At 39.5% G+C, this 21607-nt stretch overlaps 1 protein-coding gene across 1 annotated transcript in view; it reads right to left on the minus strand.

Annotated features, from left to right (window-relative positions):
* Abcb7 (ATP binding cassette subfamily B member 7) overlaps positions 1 to 21607 on the minus strand; it is a 143978-nt gene that overhangs the window by 35535 nt on the left and 86836 nt on the right. The window contains exon 4 of the mRNA XM_028891978.2: positions 19673 to 19792. Within this exon, the coding sequence (XP_028747811.1) occupies positions 19673 to 19792 (120 nt within the window). The remainder of the gene's footprint in view (positions 1 to 19672; positions 19793 to 21607) is intronic.

The following is a 21607-nucleotide window of genomic DNA, read 5'->3' on the forward strand; positions in this document are numbered from 1 at the left end:
CACTGCTCAAGGAGATAGTTTAAATGGAATGAAGGGATTAGTGACCTCAGGGCAAGACTCCATCTAGCTAAGCTTCCAACCTGTGAAAAGGAATTAAAAGAAAAGCATAGTCAGTGAAGGAAACCAACAAAAACAGGAAGCTGATAAAACAGTAATTGAATTAGGGAGTCAAATTCCAGCCCCAGCAAGCTGCAGAACTTGGCAGCCTGGGCCACAAGGTACTGGCTTTAGAGTCATCAAGAATACAAGAAAGGGTTGTGTAGAATCTCCTTCAGGCTAAAGTAAACTGCTGAGGTCAGGCCTATGTCAGGGATGTCCTTGCATGGAGGCTTACAGAGACCACTGCATGAAGCTCTGAAGCCTAGGCTGTGTTGGAGATCCCAAGATATTAGAGATGCCAGAGTTGTGGGTTACCTGCCAAAAAGAGCTGCTAACAGAGTGCAATCAGCCCAAGAGAGAGAAGTGTGCTATAGTCAACAATGATGAAAGGATTTGGAGATCTGAAAAGTGTTTATCAGAAATGGAGATGCAGAGTTTGAGAGTTCGCCCTACTTTGGTCCAGTATTTCCTCACTATGCTCCCTTTCCTCCCTTTTGGAATGGTAATGTACATTCTGTGTCATTCTATGTTGAAAGTATGGGGTCCACTTTTTGATTTTGATTTAATAGGGGATTATAGTTAAGAGACTGCCATCAAACTCAGAAAAGACTTTGAACTTCTGACTTTCAAACAGTGTTGAAACTGAAAAACTCTGAGGACTTTCTGAAGTTGGACTAAACGTATTATCATATGGCCACAAGCCTATGGGAATGTGGTAATTTGAGTAAGAATGCACCCCCCATAGACTCATATATTTGAATGCTAAGTCACCAGGATTAGGAGGTGTGGCGTTGTTGGAGGAAGTATGTCACTTGGGGGTTGGCTTTAAGGTTTCAAAATCCCATGCCAAATCCAGAATCTATCTTTCTGCCTATAGATCATTATGCAGTTCCTCCATGTCTCCATGCTCCCTGCCATGATGGTAATGGATTAAACCTCTCAAACTGTAAGCCAGCTCCCAACTAAAAAAAATTAAGATCTGCCTTGGTCATGATATCTCTTCAATGCAGTAGACTAGTGACTAAGACGGCCCATACCCCAATAAAATTCATGTAGAAATTTGCTTGTCATTGAAGCATTATTGGGAAACAGGCCCTTTACAAGAGGAGTAGGGTTCTGAGAAGGATTTGTACAGGTCTTGTGGAGGCAGTTACTGTGGAGCTGTATTAAATGTCCTAAGAATGAGCAAGGTGACTGCTGGTAACTGTTCTATACTTGCCCTCCCACTTTCTACTAGAGTTGATGCAGCATGAGGCCACTGCCAGAAGCTCACCAGATGCCAGCTCTATGCTTTTGGACCTCCAAGCCTTCAGAACCATAAGCTCAAATCAAATGTTATTCTTATTTTTTTTTCCCCCGAGACAGGGTTTCTCTGTGTAGCTTTGTGCCTTTCCTGGAACTCACTTGGTGGCCCAGGATGGCCTCGAACTCACAGAGATTCGCCTGGCTCTGCCTGCCGAGTGCTGGGATTAAAGGCGTGCGCCACCACCGCCCGGCTTCTTTTTCTTTTTTGAGACAGGTTCTTTCTACATAGTCCTGGCTGGCCTGAAACTCACACACATGTACACCTGGCTGGCCTTGAATTCACAGAGATCTACTTGTCTCTATTTTCCTAGTGCTGGGATTAAAGACAAGTGCCAAAACACTGGGCATCAATGTTATTCTTTAGGAATTGCACAGACTCAGATATTCTATTATAGCAACAGAAGCTGGGCTAATGCATCATAAAGGACAGCCCAAATGTATGCTCTGTCTATATGATGCCAAATTGCTGGCCAATATGGACAGTTTGCTTAGTCCCTCAAATTCCAAGATTAATTATGACTTTCCCTTTTCTGATCATGAAAGTGCTAACTATGACATGTAAGGAACCTGATTCTTTCAGACTCTTTAATATCTGAAGGCTTCAATAATTAATTTTGTTCAATGTGGCCTCTGTTAACTAAGGGCAATGAAAGTACTGCTGCCAAGAAAGGATGGAAATCTGAAAAAGTGAAAGAGAATTTTGTTCCTTTGTTAACTGCCTCTCTAGTCACAAAAGGAAGGGAAAAAGAAAAATAAAGACCAGTAACACTAAAGGGAGATTTGATGAGCAGGACAAAACAATGAAAAAAGAAGAGAGAAGGGAAAAAAGGTTGTTACACAATTGGTAAGGACTATTAGGTAGTTGTAAGACCTTTATACAATTGAAGTCTTTATTCTCATTAAAGGGAAAAAAAACAAGGCAAATAAAAAACAAAAACAAAACAATTTTCCAAGCTCAAATGTAAAAATCTTTTATGCTTTATAAAGTAAGTAATTAATTCATTAAAATTAGGTTTGAGTAATAAAGCACATGTCTTAAAATAATTTTACTTCCAAGATGAAGAGCTACAGGCAATTATGGGCTGCTTAAGAGGAAAGAAAATCAGTCTTCTCTAGGGATGAGCTCTGACACATTGTGTAATCCCTGGTGATCAGTCCCAAACACATGTCATATGAGCAACATTAAACAGAAACAGCAGGTTGCATTTATATAAACAACGTGTGTGAGTATGCATGTATATGTAACAATAAAGACGTCATGAAGTTGAAAGTGACTAGGGAACACTCAGGAGGAGGTGAAGGGGGAACTGTTGGGTGGAAATAAATACTCATGTATAAAATTCTCAAAAATAATAACTATAATAAACTAAAGATTTCTATCACATAAATGAAATTCTTCTAGCTTACTGTCTTAGTCAAGGTTACTACTGCTGCGAGAAAACACCATGAACAAAAGCAATTTGGGGATGAAAGGCTTTATTTCACTCAAACTACCATATCACAGTTCATGACTGAAAGCAGGTAGAATAGGAACCTGGAAGCAGGGCCTGACGCAGAGAAGGAAGAATATATAGGAGTGCTGCTTACTGGCTTGCTCTTCATGTCTTGCTCAGCCTGCGTTCTTTCTTTCTTTTTCATTTTTCTTTATTACAAAATTTTCTACTTATTCTACATACGGTAGTATGTAGATCCCCCCTTCCTCCCTCCTCCCACCCTTCTGCTCTCCCTCCCAAGCCATCCCACATCCCCAAAATCAAGGTCTCCCATAAGGAGTCAACAGAGGCCAGCACACTGAGCCTAGGCAGGTCCAACCCCCTCCCCATTGCACCAAGGCTGCCCAAGGCATCACACCACAGGCACCGGGCTCCTAAAAGCCTGCCCATACACCAGGGATGGAACCCGATGCCCCTGCCTGGGTGCCCCCCAAACAGTTCAAGCCAAACAACCATCTTCCATATCCAGAGGGCCTAGTCCAGTCCTATGGGGGCTCCACAGCCACTAGACCACAGTTCATGGGCTTCCACTAGTGTGGTCTGTCATCTCTGCATGTCTTCCCATCATGATCTCAATGTCCCCCGCCTGCAGAATCCCTCCTCTCTCTCATCAATTGGATTCCCAGAGTTCAGTCTGGTGCCTGGCCCTGGATCTCTGCATCTGCCCCCATCAGTCACTGGACAAAGGCTCTGTGATGACAGTTAGGGTATTTACTAGAGTGGTCACCAGAGTAGACCAGTCCAGGCACCCTCTAGACCACTGCCAGCACTCCAAGGTGGGGTCATACTTGTGGATTCCTGAGAGCCTCCCTGGCACCCTGCCTCTTCCTATTCCCATGATGTCCTCATCTATCATGGTATCTCCCTCCGTGCCCTCCCACTCTGTCCCTGTTCCAGCTCGACCCTCCCATTTCCCTATGTTCTCATTCCCCACTCCTCGCCCTCTGCCACTCCCCCAACACCCAGTTCACTCATGTAGATCTCATCCACTTCTCCTTCACAGGGTCATCCATGTGTCCCTCCTAGGGTCTTTTCCTGTTATCTAGCCTCTCTGGAGTTGTGGGTTACAGTCTGGCCATCCCTTCCCTCACAACTGGTATCCACTTATGAGTGAATACATAGTATGTTTGTCCTTCTGAGTCTGGGTTACCTCACTCAGGATGATATTTTCTAGTTCCATCCATTTGCCTGCAAATTTCATGATGTTATTGTTTTTTACTGCTGAGTAGTACTCCATTGTGTGTATGTGCCACATTTTCTTTATACATTCTTCAGTTGGGGGCATTTAGGTTGGTTCCAGGTTCTTGCTATTACGAATAATGCTGATATGAACATAGTTGAGCATGTGTCCTTGTGGTAAGATTGAGCATTCCTTAGGTATATGCCCAAGAGTGGTATAGCTGGGTCTTGAGGAAGACTTATTCTCAATTTTCTGAGAAACCGCCATACTGATTCCAGAGTGGCTGTACAAGTTTGCATTCCCACCAACAGTGGAGGAGTGTTCCCCTTGCTCCACATCCTCTCCAACAAAAGCTGTCCTCGGTGTTTTTGATCTTAGCCATTCTGACAGGTGTAAGATGGTATCTCAGAGTCGTTTTGATTTGCATTTCCCTGATGACTAAGGATGTTGAGCAATTCCTTAAATGTCTTTCAGCCATTTGAGACTCTTCTGTTGAGAAATCTCTGTTAAGCTCTGTAGCCCACTTTTTAAATTGGATTGTTCAGTATTTTGAAGTCTAGCTTTTTGAGTTCTTTATATATTTTGGAGATCAGCCCTTAGTCAGATGTGGGGTTGGTGAAGAACTTTTCCCATTCTATAGGCTGGAATTTTGTCTTATTGACCGTGTCCTTTGCTCTACAAAAGCTTCTCAGTTACAGGAGGTCCCATTTATTAATTGTTGCTCTCAGTGTCTGTGCTACTAGTGTTATATTTAGGAAGTACTCTCCTGTGCCAATGCATTCCAGACTACTTCCTACTTTCTCCTCTATCAAGTTCAGTGTAACTGGATTTATGTTGAGATCTTTAATCCACTTGGACTTGAGTTTTGTGCATGGCGACAGATATGGATCTATTTGCAATCTTCTGCATGTTGACATCCAGTTATGCCAGCACCATTTGTTGAAGATGCTTTCTTTTTTCCATGGTACAGTTTTGGCTTCTTTGTTGAAAATCGTATGTTCATAGGTGTGTGGATTAATGTCAGGGTCTTCAATTCAATTCCATTGGTCCGTGTGTCAGTTTTTATGCCAGTACCAAGCTGTTTTTATTACTATAGCTCTATAGTAGAACTTGAGATCAAGGATCATGATGCCTCCAGAGGTTGCTTTATTATACAGGATTGTTTTAGCTATCCTAGGTTTTTTGTTTTTCCATATAAATTTAAGTATTGCTCTTTCCAGGTCTGTGAAGAATTGTGTTGGGATTTTGATGGGGAATGCATTGAATCTATAGATTGCTTTTGGTAAGATTGCCATTTTTACTATGTTGATCCTACCTATCCATTAGCATGGGAGATCTTTCCATTTTCTGAAATCTTCTTCAATTTATTTCTTCAGATACATAAAGTTTTTATCATACAGGTCTTTCACTTGCTTAGTTAGAGTTACCCCCAAAGTATTTTATATTATTTGTGGCTATTGTAAAGGGTGATGTTTCTCTGATTTCTTTCTCAGCCCATTTATCATTTGTATATAGGAGCAGCCTGCTTTCTTATAGAGCTCAGAACCAGCAGTCCAGGGGCAGCACTAGCCACAATAGGCTGGGCCCTCCTTCCACATCAATTAGTAATTAAGAGAATGCCCTATAGGCTTGTTTACAGTCTGTCCTTATGCAGGCAGTTTCTCAATTGAGGTACCCTCCTCTCAGATGACTCTAGCTTGTGTCAAGGTGACATAAAACTAGCCAGCATACTTGCATATAAAGTTTACTTTAGGGGCCTGGCAAAATGGCTTGGTAGTAAAGGCACTTGCCACCTAGTTTGCCAACATTACTTCAATCCCTGGGGCCAACACAGTGGAAACAGAGAACTTTCCATCAGGTTGCACTATGACCTCACATGCATGCACATACATGTAACATGTGTACGCACACAAATTAAATAAATAAATGAAAAATGTTTTTAGAAGTTCACTTTGGGTATTATAGAGTAACCAGAACAGAAAACAACTTATTGAATCAGATATAAAAATGATTTGCATGAATAACACACAAAACAATCTCCATTATGAAAGTGGAACATGTATTTGTAAGAAATTCACTCAGTGTTTTCCTCAACATAATAGTTTGATCAGGAAAGTATAAACAAGACACAAATGAGACAAAAATACAGTCAGCATTTTGTTATCAAGTAAAATATACCTAAAACAAGCTACAGACAAGTCAAAAATTTATGGGTTGAAATAGCCACAAGAAAACCTTTTATTTGATTTCATACCTGGAGGACAGAAAAAAATAAAAGGATATGGAAAAGCAATTATCTCATATATCCTTACCTCTAATAATCAAATCTAATAAATGCATTTCTTACATATGTCCTCTAGGAGATAAAAATTTAGGAGTATATCATGTAGTACAATATTTTAAGGTGTGTTACTTTTGTTTATGCTGCATTTGTTTAACTCTGTGAAGCTGTGTTACTGTGACTGTCCAAAACACCTGATGGTCTAATAAAGAGCTGAACAGCCAACAGCAATGCAGAAGAAAGGATAAACGGGGCTGGCAGGCAGAGAGGACATATAGAAGGAGACAACTGGGAGGAGATATCTAGGAGCAGCCAGAGAAGGAGGACCCCAGGGACTAGCTACCCAGACACCCAACAAGCCACGGAATTAAGAGTAAGATACAGAAGTAAGCCAGGCGGTGGTGGCGCACACCTTTAATCCCAGCACTCAGGAGGCAGAGGCAGGTGGATCTCTGTGAGTTCGAGGCCAGCCTGAGCTACAGAGTGAGTTCCAGGAAAGGCAAAAAGCTACACAGAGAAACCCTGTCTTGAAAAACAAAACAAAACAAACTAAATGGAAAAAAAAATACAGAAGTTAGAGAACAGGAAAAGCCCAGAGGCAAAAGGTAGACAGGATAAGTTAAGTTAAGGAAACCTGGCTAGAAATTAAGCAAGCTAAGGCCGGGCATTCATAATTAAGAATAAGCCTCCATGTGTGATTTATTTGGGAGCTGGGTGGCAGGCCCCCGAAAAAGCAAAAACAACAATAATATCAGACTGATATTTAATAAAAAAAAAACCACAATGTAAGCATCTTATAAAAGTTACATAAAATTTTTATTTTATTCATTAATTTGTTTAAAGCAACATTAGCATTTGGATTAACTGCTAATGTGGGCTATCCTGTCCTTATAAGATAGATAGGGACTCCTAGTTTCCTAACTGACACATAAAAGAACATAGAAATCACTCATGCTCACAATTTTAAATGTTAGACTGAATAACCACAACTTTTCTTGGTTGTGATCAGAGGGCAATCTGTCACCCCAAAACTTGAGAGACAAGATCGATATATGTACAAAATCATTGAGGGAGAAGCTGTATCTGTAATGGAAACAAACAAACAAACAAACAGGGAAAGCTAGACCATGAGATTAGACTTCTGTGGAGGGGGATAGCTATAGTTTTATGACGTGTAAGTCATATTTCTGTGGATGGAAATATATTGTGGGTGATTAGAGAAAATGTTTATTTTGGCTCACAGTCTTGATGCTTTCCACTTATGGCTGTTTGGCAGCACTGGGTTTTGGCCTGTGGTAAGTGCTTTGTAGTGGGTGGACACAGTGGCATAACCTGCTCAATTCATGAAGGCCAGGAAAGAGGGAGAATGGAGGGGAAGAGAAGGAAGAGGGGCCAAGATCTCAAGCCTTCATATGACCAGAAGATTTCTAAATAAACTCTGCCTCTTAAAAGTTTAACCACCTTCGGGGCAGTGGTGGCGCAAGCCTTTAATCCCAGTACTTGGGAGGCAGAGGCAGGTGGATCTCTGTGAGTTCGAGGCCAGCCAGGGCTACAGAGCGAGTTCCAGGACAGGCTCCAAAGCTACACAGAGAAGCCTTGTCTCAAAAACCAGGAAAAAAAAAAGGAAAAACAGAAAAAAAAGCCGGGCGGTGGTGGCGCACGCCTTTAATCCCAGCACTCGGGAGGCAGAGGCAGGTGGATCATTGTGAGTTCGAGGACAGCCTGAGCTACCAAGTGAGTTCCAGGAAAGGCGCAAAGCTACACAGAGAAACCCTGTCTCGAAAAAACAACAACAACAAAAAAGTTTAACCACCTTCCAATGATGCATGGGCTAGGGACCAAGTCTTTAACACAAAAGCTTTACAAAAGAAAAAAAAAAATCCCTCATTATATAAAGTAGGGTGATGGAGGGTTGGGGGGAGACAAAGTTTTGAAATATGCCCAGAGTACTGAGTTCTCATTAACAAAGCCTTTTCCACAAGGGAAATTATTTTACCAAAGACTAACTGAAGAAGGGAGATCCCCACCTCTGCCTCTTGAGCCTCACTTGTCTAACCTAATTGCAGAGGTGAACACTTCAAAGCAATTGTAAAGGTCACATCAAAGGGCCAGAAACTCATTCCAAATCTGAGACCTGATCATAGGATTATAGAAGTATTTTCTCTAAACCACTTAAAACCACATCAATAGAGCTCTTTCAGAACTGCAAGGGATTACAACTGAAGAGACTTCAACTTTGAGAACCCATTTTAAAAGGAGAGCTAGCTCAGCAGTTAAGAGCACTTGTTGCTCTTGCAGAGGACCCAGGTTCCATTCCTAGAACCCATGTGAGGATTCACAAAAAATCTGTAACTCCAGTTCCAGGAGATTCAATTCCCTCTTCTAGCCTCTGCAGGCATCAGGGTTACACATGGTGCACATTTACATGCAGATAAAATAGTCATACACATAAAATATAAACAAATCTTTTTTTAAAGGAGACTCTAGCAAAGACCAAAAAACATGGGGCTACAAAATAAAAAATTTAAGGAAAAGGGGCTGGAGAGATGGATCAGCAGTTAAGAACACTTGTTGCTCTTCCAGAGGACCTGAGTTCAGAATCCAACACTCTCTTCTGGCCTACATGGACACATTCACATATGAAGCACTACACACACATAGATATAAAAACACTTTTAAAAAATCTCAAAACAAGGGAAGACAAAACAGATGAAATTTTAGCTGATATGTAGAACACATATAACTTCTACTCATATAAATATAAAATTTCACACTAAAGGCCTATTTAGCTTAGTACCTTTTTAAAATAATCAATACATCATGTTCAGATTTCCAAAACAAAACTACAATGCATGTTAAAAGCAATAAAAAGTCCAACTAGACAAAATAAGCATTAGAACAAGACTTGAGGTATTTTGTAGTTATCAGGTAAGGAATTTATTCATTTTTATTTTATCTTATTGCTATATCGGATAGTGAACCTGGGCCTAGCATATGCCATGCAAGTGCTCTTTCACTGGACTATATCCTCAGCCTTTGAAAAATAATCTTTAAAAATTCTGAGATAGTACATCATTAAGTTGCTTGGGCTGGCCTTAAACTTACAGGTCCTCTTGCTTCAGCCTCTCAAACAACTGAAATTACAGACCTGTGCCACCAGGCCAGGCTTCAAACAAGAAATTTAAATTTTCTTTAATATGCTAAAGGCTTCAGTGGAAAAAGCAGATTGCATATAAGGACAGATGGGTAATCTATGAAGGAAGGACACCCCAAAAAGAAGAATTAATATGATAGACTAGAAATTAAGCATACTATAACAGAAATAAAGAATATATTTAATGGACTAATTGATTGGCATGACACAATCAATAAAAAAAAATAGTGAACTTGAAGACATATTTCAACAGAAACTTCACAAACTGAAATGGAGAAAACAAAAATAATGAAAAATGTAGAAAAGAATATTTAAAACCATGGGACAGTTTCAAAAGCTGATACATATATAATGAGAATATTATAATAAATTAGGAAAAGAAATATATGATGTCTTAATGGTTAAAAATTTTCTGAAATTATTAACATCAAACCAGAAATATAGGAAGCTCATAGAACAAGCAGGAGGAATAAAAATCTACACCATGGCCTATCACATCCAAACCACAAAAGTGGCATCTCAAAGACAGAGATAAAATGAAAAGATGCTGAAATTTGAAAATGCACTTTACCTGTAGAAGAACACAGGTAAAAATAACATTGGACTTCTCTTCTGAAAACATTCAAACAAAAAGATAGTAAAGAAAACTATATAAATTGAAGAGTTAAAAAAAATTCCACAACCTAGAATTCTGTACCCAATGGAAATTTCCTTTAAAATTGGAGGAGAAATACTTTCTAAAATGCAAACTATGAAGGAATTCATTGTTATGACTTGTGGCTTCTAAGAATGATTTTTTTAAGTTTATCAAAAAGAAGAAAAATGACATAGGCTAAAACTTTAAATGTACATAAAAATAGATATATGTTAGAGGAAAAATATACATAAAATACAGACATTTGTTTTTATTATTTGACCTAAAACATAACAGAATCTTCCAAATACTACAATATACTGAATAATCAGAGCTCATGGATAAATAAACAAAGTGAATGACAATAATGCATAGGTGATAAGAGGGCTATACTGGAAATACTATTCTTTGTACTACTCACCCAACAATACAATGTTATCTGAAAGAGAGCTATTTAGATTAGCTATAAATGTTTAGTGTAAGCTCTATAGTCACCAGAAAAAAAATAATTTAGGTGTCAAAAGACACAGAAAACAGAATCATAAAATGCTCAAAGATAGAAGAAATAGATTAAAAAGGAAACAAAAGTAAAAGCCAAATAATAGGACATTTGTCTTATTTACTTTTCTGTTGCTGTGACAAAACACCATGATCAAGAAGACAACTTATGAAAGAAAGCATTTAATTTGGGGACTCCTGATTCCAGAGGGTTAGAGTCCGTGACCCTCATGGAGGGAAGCACAGCAGCAGGCAGGCATGGTGCTGAAGCAGTAACTGAGAGTTTATATCTATCTGATCCACAAGCAGGAGACAGACATACAGCACTAACTGGGAATGTGGTGGTTTTTGAAACCTTAAAGCCCATCCCTTGTAACATGCCTCATCCAAAGCCATACCTCCTAATGCTTTCCAAACAGTTCTACTCCTGAGGACCAGGAATTCAAATATATAAGCATATTGGGGCCATTCTCATTCAAATCACCACAAGAATAAATAGAAAAGTTACACATATGGTTAATATTAATAACAAAATTATATCAAAAGATGGTCAGAGGGGATTAACAAGCATCATGACCCAACTTTGCTTTAAGTATAAAGACAGAATGGATTAAAAGAAAATAGAGGAATATATATCATAGTAATATTAATCAAAATTAAGCTGCAATAACTTTACTGATCTTTAAAAAACAATTTTAATACTAAAGACATGTAACAGAAATAAGTAGGATCACTGTCATAATGAAGTGACCAATTCTAAAGCACATTAACAATAGTAATGTGTACATGTACATGATTTTAAAATGTCAAAATGTTTGTGGTAAAATCTGATGAATAGCAAGAAATAAAAGAAGAATCCTCTATTATAGTTGGAGACTTCCAAAACCACTTCATTAGTAATTAATAGAAGTAACAGGCAAAAAATAAGTAAGGATATGGTTGAAGTAAACATTATCAATCATTTGGGTCTAAGTATTAATACTTCAACCAACAATAGCAGAATACACTTCTCCAGCTCACAAAATCATTCACCAAAATAAACCACATTCTAGGCCAAAAATAAAATCTAACAAATTAAAAACAATACATATCATATAATGTATGTTCTCCGATAATAATAAAAATAAATTTAGACATTAGTAACAATGATAGTTGGCATATTTCAAAGATTAATTTAACCAACACATTTCTACTAGCACATAGGCCAAAAATTTCAAGAGAAATTTTAAAGTATTTTGAACTATACAGAAATAAAAGTACAAGCTGGAGATATAGCTTAATGAGTAGAGTGCTTATTTAGCATGTATGAAGACTTAGGTTCTATGCCCAGTACTGAAAAAAAAACTGAGTAGTGTGGCATACAACTGTAATCTCAGTGCTTGGGAGGTGGAAACAGAAAAAGTTCAAGGCCAGCCTTAGTTACCTTGTGTATTGGAGGCCAGTCTGGGCTACATGAAACCCTATCTCAAAAACCCCAAACAAAACAAAACAAAAAAGGGAATTTATAATTTATCATTATTTGTAAGACACAGAAAAATAATAAAGGGAAATTTATATAATTCAAAACATATTATAAAAGATCTAATCTGGATGACATTCAAACTGATGATGTTTGTGAACTCAACACTATAAAAATCCTAGACTATATGGAGGTTGGGGAAAACTAGCAAAGAATAGGGCCTTCATTAGTACAAAGAGTTTGTCTTAGTTAGGGTTTACTATTGCTGTGAAGAGAAACCATGAACATGGCAACTCTTATAATGCAAAAAAAAAAATGCATTCATGGCGGGGTGGTGGTGGTGGTGGTGGTGGTGCACGCCTTTAATCCCAGCACTAGGGAGGCAGAGCCATGTGAATTTCTGTGAGTTCGAGGCCAGCCTGGTCTACAGAGCGAGATCCAGGAAAGGCACCAAAACTACACAGAGAAAACCTGTCTCGAAAAGAACAAAAAACAAACAAACAAAAAAATGCATTCAGTCCAACTTCAAAGGTCCCCATAATCTATCATAGTCTCAACAATGTTTAAAAGTTCCAAGTCTCTTTTGAGATGGAGGACAATCTCTTAACTTTAATCCCCTTGTAAAAATCAAAATCAAAAAGCAGCTCACATACTTCCAACATATAATGGCACAGGATATACATTACCATTCCAAAACACAAGGAAGGGAGCATAATAAGGAAATGCTGGACCAAAGCAAGACGGAAAACCAGCAGGTCAACTCCAAATTCTGCATCTCCATGTCTGATGTCAAAATGCTCCTCAGATCTCCAACTCCTTTCAGCTTTGTTGACTCCAACACACTTCTTTCTCTTGAGCTGGTTACACTCACTGTTAGCAGCTTTCCTCGGCAGGTATTCCACAACTCTGGCATCTCTACATCTTGGGTTCTCCAAGGCAATCCATTCTGCAACTTCACACAAAGGCCTCTCTACTAGGCCTCCATTCAGGGACACCCCTGACACATGCCTGGCCTCAGCGGCTGTCCTTAAGTGCAGAGGCGACTTCTATAACCTGTTTCTTCTGTCCTTAACTCTAAAGCCAGAACCACATGGCTGAAGCTGCCACGTTTTGCTACTTGCTGGGGCTGGAATATGGTCCCTTTGTTTAATTACATCTTCATTAGCTTAAGTTTGGCTATCCTTAAACTTGACCTTTAGACCAGGCTGGCCTCAAACTCAAGAGATCCACCAGCCTCTGGCCTTCCCAGTGCTGTGGCATGCACCTCCCCCCACCCCCGGCTCTAAACTTTTCTTTAATTCCTTTCCACAAGTTGGAAATTTAACTGGATGGTATCTTGCCCTGGGGTCACCACTCCCTTTATTCCATTCTTTAATCTGTTTATCTCCTTGAATAAAGAACTTAGCTCTACTCTGCTTTCTGGTGCTCTTTTTCTCCTCAAATATTTTTTCTTGCTCTTTTCATTATGTATCTTCACTAGAGTTACCACTAATATCCACATGACAGAGTCTATCCTAGACTGTTTGAGAATTCTTCTGCCAACAGAATTAATCCAAATCTCTTCACTTTAGCCTTAGGCAGACTCTTTGGACAAGGGCAAAAGGCAGCTACTTCCTTCCCCAAAATATCACAAGAATGATCTCTAGACAACATATTACAATTCTTCTCTGAAACCTCTTGAGTGAGCCCTGGACAGTTCAAATAACTCTTAACATCACTGTCTTCCATGCTCTTACTAGTATAGCAATGCTTAAAGCACTCCACTGCTTTCATAGTCCAAAGTACCAAAGTCCAAATTCCCCCAAATAAAAACATGGTCAGGCCTATCAAAGAAATACCCCACTCACGGTACCAACTTCTGTCTTAGTTAGGGTTTACTACTGCTGTGAAGAGACACCATGACTACAGCAACTCTTATAAAGAAAATATTTAATTGAGGGTGGCTCGATGACAGTTTCAGAGGTTCAGTCCATTATGATCACGATGGGGAGCATGGCAGCCTGCTGGAGCTGAGAGTGCTACATCTTGCAGGCAACGGGAAGTCGACAGACTGTCACACTGAGGGAAGCTTGGAAAAAAGAGAACTCAAAGCCCACCCCCACAGTGACATACTTCCAACAAGGCCACACCTCCTAATAGCGCCATAACCTTTGGGGGCCACTTTCTTTCAAACCACCACAGTATTTATAAGTCAAAATATATAATCAGTTTTGAAGAAAAATAAATAATGAAAAAGTACAACAATCCATCTTTGCATATCAACTACAAAACAGCTGTACTATTGCTAAGAAGGAAAATAGTCATCAATTTTTTAATGATCTGGAAGATTAATCACTTTTAGAAACTAGAAAACGTTGTCTAGAATGCTCATTGCTATTAATGTACTCTAATGCCTCAAATTACCCCTTATAAAAGGGTAAGTTTTTTCAAGTGACAACTCATGCTTATGAGGATGTGAAGCAAGGGGAACACTCCTCCAGTGCTGGTGGGAGTGCAAATTTGTACAGCCACTGTGGAAATCAATATGGCAGTTCCTCAGAAAATTGAGAATCAATCTACCTCAAGACTCAACTATACCACTCTTGGGCATATACCCAAAGGACACTCCATCCTACCATAAGGACACTTGCTCAGCTATATTCATTGTGGCTTTATCCATAATATCTACAAATTAGAAACAACCTAGATGTCCCTGAACAGAAGAATGAATTTATAAACACATTTACACAAAGGAGTATTACTCAATGGTTAAAAAAGAGACATTGTGAATTCTGCAGGCAAATGTATTAACTAGAAAAATCATTCTGAGTAAGGTAACCCAGGCCCAGAAAGACAAATATAATATAAGTGGATATTAGCCATTAAATAAATGATAACCAAGCTACAATCCACAGACCCAGAGAGGTTAGGTAAAGAGGAGAGGTAAAGGGGAGAAGCATGGATCTCTCTGGGAAGGGGAAACAAAGAGTGAGCTAGGAGTGGGTGAGGATGGGAACAGGAGAAATCAGGTACAGGGAGAGATGGAAGGAGAGAGTACTGGGAAAGACGACTGGAATCGGGGGCCATTTCAGGGGTGAGTAGAAACTAGTACAGTAGAAACTTCCTAGAATCTATGAGGATAACCCTAGTGAGGATTCCTAGTAAGGGAGGAAACAAAGTATTAACTGACCATCTTTTATAGCTAGGCAAGGTTTCCAGTGGTGGGACTGGGTTACATTTGGTTGAGTTGTTGGCTAGGGAGGTCCCAAGAAGATCTCTAAACAACCCAGGCTAGGACAGAGGTTGCCCTCTGAACACTGACAGCATGTGTGTGTGGTGATATTTTATTTGTATGTTAATAAATAAAGTTTACCTGGAAATCAGATAGCACAAGCCCTTAATCTGATCACTTGGCAGACAGGGTCTGTGTGTTCAAGGTCACACTAGGGAATAGAACCAAGCATGGTGACACACTCCTTTAATTCCAGCACCAACCATAGAGACCTGGAGGTCTGTACAGACAGGCAGTGACAAGGAAGTGAGGTAGCTGGGCTAAGAGCCAATGAGAGGGAAGAACAGCAAGGCAATAAGGTACAGACAGATAGGAAGTAGCTCACTTTTGGGAGATGCAGAACTGGTGAAGTAAGGTTGGTGCTTCTCACTATTTTCCTGATCTCTAAGGCTTTCACACCTATATTTGGCTCCGTGTTTTTTATTTATTAAGACCATTTAGAAATTTGTCTACATTTGTGTGTGTGTGGGGGGGGGATCATTGCTGAAGACAACTGCCACTCAGCTCATTGAACATTATACAGACTACTCTTACGTCAATTTGACATACAAACTAGGGGTACCTGAAAGGAGGGGACCTTAATTGAGAAAATGCCTCCATGATATCCAACTATAAGGCATTTTCTCAATTAGTGATCAATAGAGGAGGGCACAGCCCATGGTGGGTGGTACCATCCCTGGGCTGGTGGTCCTGGGTTCTATAAGAAAGCAGGCTGAGCAAGCCATGAGGAGCAAGCCAGTAAGCAGCACCCCTCCATGGCCTCTGCATCAGCTCCTGCCTCCAGGGTCCTGCCCTGTTTGAGTTCCTGTCCTGACTTCCCTCAGTGATGAACAGCAATATGAAAGTGTAAGCCAAATAAACCCTTTCCTCCACAACTTGCTTTTTCATCATGGTATTTCATCAAAGCAATAGCAACCCTAAATGAAGACAAATGCAGAGAGGTTGAGCTGGTGCAGGCTTGGAGCCTTTACCCCTACATTCTAGTTTCTGGTGTGAGAAGGTACTCTACAGAGTACAGAAAGAGAAACCTGGATACCAACTCATTCATAAAACCCTCCACCTACAATCTGTCCTGCCTGCAAGATGTGCTGAGGCAATGGTGGTACAGAACATGTGGGAGTGGCCAACCAATGTTTGCTCTAACTTGAGGCCCATGCCAGGAGAGGGAGCTTATGCCCTGTACTGCATGGATGACCAGGAACCAGAGACTGGACAGTCCAGAGACATAGGGTAGAACCAAACACAACTAAGAAAATCAATGAAATGATTCCTAATGATATTCTCCTATAGTCATAGATTGGTGCCTTGTCCAGTCAACATCATACAGGCTTCCTCTGGCAGCAGATGGGAACAGGTGCAGAGACCCACAACCAGACATTATGGAGGAAGAGTCTAAATTGGAGGTCTCTTTTGGGTTCCTCTCCTTGGAGATGGTAACCCCACAGAAGTGGGGGGAGGGGGACTTATGAGTCATAGGGAATGGAGGACACCAGGAGAACATGGCCCCCTGAATCAAGTAAGCAGGGCTCACAATTACAGAACCTGCATGGATCTGCACTAAGTTCTTTGTGTATATGGTATAAAGGTGAGGGGGGTGTATTTCTGACTCTTGACTTCAAGCTCTTAGGACTCTTTTCCTCCTATTGGCTTGCCTTGTCCAGCTTCGATAAGAGGGCTTTCATGTTGTCTTATTGTATCTTGTTTTGTCCTGTCTAGTTTTGTCTCTTGGAGGCCTGCTCTTTTCTGAAGAGGAAACGGAGGGGGAGTGAGCCTGGGGGAGAGGGAAGGTGGAGGGGAGGCTTGTATGAAAGAAGACTGTTTTCAATGTTTAAAAAATTAAAAAAAAAGAAGTATTTTCTATAGGCATTCATAATTTCCATCCATCTCTTCCTTTTCCAGATCTAATAGAAATCAAACATACTTCAAGAGTCTCTGTACATTTTTGTTGACTTCTAGTTAGCTTGCAAGAATTTGGAAAAGCAATTTCCATTCTATGAGTTCTATTTGTTGACTAAAAAACCAAATATTAGCATTCTAAAAATATTTTAATCTTCCAGTAGCTAGATTTCACACCTTGATATTGACCTGTCACCAAGCAACAGAAATCCATATTTTTGAAGGACTGGAATACACTTTAAAAATAAATCCTAATATAAATGTCATTACTGAAGACTCCTCCCTTTAGCTAGACTAATTAGTCATGTTCTAACCTGCCCTCTTCAATTCTCAAGAAAGTCCAGAAAACCATCTGCCTTTTACTTATTAACAAGGTACTTACTACATTCAGCTAATAAAGAAATAAAGACCAATTCTCTAATGTTGCCTTGCATAAGAGCTCAGAATCATCTTTTCTCCTTAATAATTAGTATGTAAAAGATAATCCAGCAACCAACATGGTGCTAAAATGAACACAAAAGTTAAACATTTCAACATTAGCTACAATTCTAATATTGTCCTCTATTCAGCTTAAACCAATACAGTGAAGTATAGACTCATGATCTGTTGCTTAATAGCTTGATTTAAGGACACATTTATTTCAGGAATAGGTCAAATTAAGTGGGAGGGTCCTCAAGAGAGCTCAAAGCTGAGAAAGGAGAAGTGAAAATGAAGAGTCAGACTATAGTTTTACTTTTGCTTTTCAGTTACTTACTTTTTCTTTCCATTTACTTTTATATAGAACAAAAATTCTGCCCTTTGTTTCTTTGGTAATCTACTTAATTTGTAATCTTTCGACTATCATCTCTTTATTTCTCCAACTCTGGCCTGCCTCCTGAGCTTGCCCTGTAATTTGTGTCACTGAATGCACTGCTCTCTATCTAGATGTTCTGTTAGCATCTCAGCATGTCCAAAAGTGAAATCTTCATTCTACAAACAAGATTTGACTTACTATCTGCTTCTGTTGAAAGCATTACCATTCTTGCATTCCTGGAATCATCTTTGAATTTTACTCTGCTTTCACTCCTAATAACCAATCTGTTTCTGTGTCTTAATTCTACACCACCACATCTCTGGTATCTTTCCCTCCCACACTTTTCTACCATGACTTCTATACAGTCTGCTGTTACTTCTTACCTACACTGGTCTCATAATTAGTTGAAAAATATTCGCCATATGAAGGCATAAAATGGATGGATGGTATGTATCCTTAGAGTAGATCTTTTACTGCTTTAATCCATCTTCTACAATAGAGCCAGATTAACTTCTTAAAGCATACAGAAGTTAATAAAACATATTAGTGTGTTACTCAAAATCGAAGCTCTTATTTTTCACTTATTAATTTTTTGCTTTTTGGTGAAGGTATTTCATATTAGGAACTTTATCTCTCTAAACTTACTTCCAATTACTCTGAAGTATCATCCTTTCAATGGAGCCAAGATGGGCTATGCACTTTTCTACATATACTATATGTTCTCACTAGACCACTGTTCAAATTATCTATACTTCTCTAACAATCGGACTTATATAGGACTATAAAGGTGTCATTTTCTAGGCAAAATCTTTCCTGACTCCTCACCATGGTGGTTCCTCCCATCTTTCCTCTAAAACCCCACAATACTTGAATAGTACTTCTTTAAATCATTTATGACCCATCGTGTCTTATAGAAATAAAATAAAATTTGCCTTACCCCTATATGATTTGAGGGAAGAAATTTGCTTTATCTACAGTCTCATTTACATTTGAATACCTATACTTTGGTTTCTCTTCAGATTGTATGAATCTTTTACCTTTTACATTTAAATATCGTACAGTGAATACCAAAAACAATATTTTGTATATGTCCTCAAATATTTCAGGGCAGGGGAAAGATTGAAGAAATAAAAGGACATATACATTTAAAACTGAGAGGGGTCTCTAAAATATCTTGAGGGTCTGTATACTGAAAGCACTCAGATTTTTGTGGCTCTTTTTTTCTTACAATTTAATCTTTTTCTCATTGAAGTTCTTATTTGGCACTTATGGCTACAGATGTACATTGTCTTCTTCTTCTTTACAATTCATCAGAAATATGTTTAAAATAAGTACCAGCAAGGCTCTCAGGAACTTCTTTTTAAAAGTTCCATATGATTTCTTATAACCAATGTTTCTGCATCTTATACACTTGTTTTAGGAGTGGATCCCATTAAGTCAACACAAACTTTTGATTCAGAAAAAAATATATTAGTATCACACAACTTTTGCTCAATGAATGAAATAATTACGTAAACTAATGAAAGTCCTAAAAGTTGGCCATGTTCCACTGACAGTAACTTGCTTACTAGAAAAAGTTGCAGTATATTTTAACAAAGCATATTCTTACCTTTGCACCACCCAAAAATCCCAGGGAGATGGCAACTCTGGCTCGTAGATCTGGCCTGTCTTTGGGCCACACATAAGAAAGCATTGCTTTAATGATTTTTCTAGTATCAACGTCTTTTAACTGTGGAAAGAGAAAACAAAGTATCAAGTAGGAAGTAATACCATTTCAAATGTAACTAATTTCCCCTAAATATATTATAATAAAATTATTACAGTATACTCACTCACTCATTCATTCATAATTGTGGGGGGTAGGGTGGTAGGGGTGATGGGTAGGTGCATGCAAGGCAAAGCATGCATGTGGAGGTCAGAAGACAATTTAAGAATCAGTTCTTTATTTCTACCAAGTGGGTCCCTGGAATTGAACTCAGGTCCTCAGGTTTGGCAGCAAGCACCTTTACCCACCAAGCTCTCACTAGCCACAACCGAACTCTAACATTGTAGAATTATATAAATATCTAAGAAATACATGAAAACATTACAAACATAACTTTCATTCTGAATCTAAGGATGACTCCAGCCAAGATTCCTAGCAACAGCAGATTCATAGCCTGAACTGGCCATCTCCTATGAGGAGGCAAGACTTCCAGTGGAGGGAATGGGAAACCAATCCAGCCATATAACCTTCAACCTACAGTCTGTCCTGCCTATGGGATGTTCCACGGTAAGGGTGGCATAGAGACTGAGGGAGTGGCCAACCAATGACTTGCTGTGGAATAATCCTCTTGTACACTGTAAACATTTGTCAATCGAATTTGTTTAATAAAATGCTGACTAGCCAGTAGCCAGGCAGAAAGTACAGGTAGGGCATGACTGGTCTAGCCTAAAACCCATGCCAGGAGAGAAAGTCCACCCCTGATACTGCCTGAAGCACCAGGACCCACAGGCTGGATGACCCAGAGACCTACGACAGAACCAAACATGATTAGAGAAAAAAATGTCAATGTAATGATACCTAACGATGCTCTGCTATACACATAGATTGGTGCCTAACCCAGTAGTCATCAGAGAGGCTTCATCCAGCAACTGATGGAAACAGATACAGACCCACAGCCAAACATTAAGTGTAGCATGGGGAATCCTTCAGAAGAGGGGAAGAAAGGATTGTAGGAGCCAGAGGGGTCAAGAACACCACAAGAAAATGCATAAGAATCAACTAACCTGGGCTCATAGGAGCTCACAGAGACTGGACCAACGAACCAGGGAGCCTATATGGGACTGACCTAGGCACTCTCCATATATGTTACAGTCGTGTAGCTTGATTTTTTTGTGGGACTTCTAACAGTGGGAACAGGGGCTGTCTCTAACTCTTTTACTGGCTTTTGGGACCCTACTCCTCATACTGGGTCACCTTGCCCAGCCTTAATACATGGGGAGTGCTTAGTTTTACTGCAACTTGATATGCCATGTTTTGTTGATATCCATGGGAAGCCTGTCCTTTCCTGAACAGAAAGGAAGAGTAGATTGGGGAGTTGGAACAGAGGGGGTTTGGGGGTGGGGAACTCGGAGGACAGGAGGGAGAGGAAACTGTGGCTGGGATGTAAAATACATAAATATTTTGGGGAAAAAGAGAAACAAGCTCAATTGCTTTTTCAATGTTACTCATTTCTGAACTGGGGCTGTAGCTTAGTTGGTTGAGTTCTTGACTAGCATGAAGAAACCCCAGATCTGATTTCCAACACCACATAAAATTGGGCATAGTAGGCCAGGCCTATAATCTCAATTCCAACATTCAAGATGTGAAAGCAGGAAGATCAGTAATTCAAGGTCATCCTTGGCTACACATCAAATTCAAGGCCAGAACCCTAGCCCAAACACATATATTTTTATCATTTTTCTTCAACTTCTTACTTTCATCTATTGTCATTTGCATACTGCTAAAAGAGTTATTCAGTAGTGGCATGGGAACATGAGCCATGTATATTTTTTTAACTAT

The sequence above is a fragment of the Peromyscus leucopus genome, chromosome X (assembly GCF_004664715.2).
Source record: "Peromyscus leucopus breed LL Stock chromosome X, UCI_PerLeu_2.1, whole genome shotgun sequence".
Classification (NCBI taxonomy): Eukaryota; Metazoa; Chordata; class Mammalia; order Rodentia; family Cricetidae; genus Peromyscus; species Peromyscus leucopus.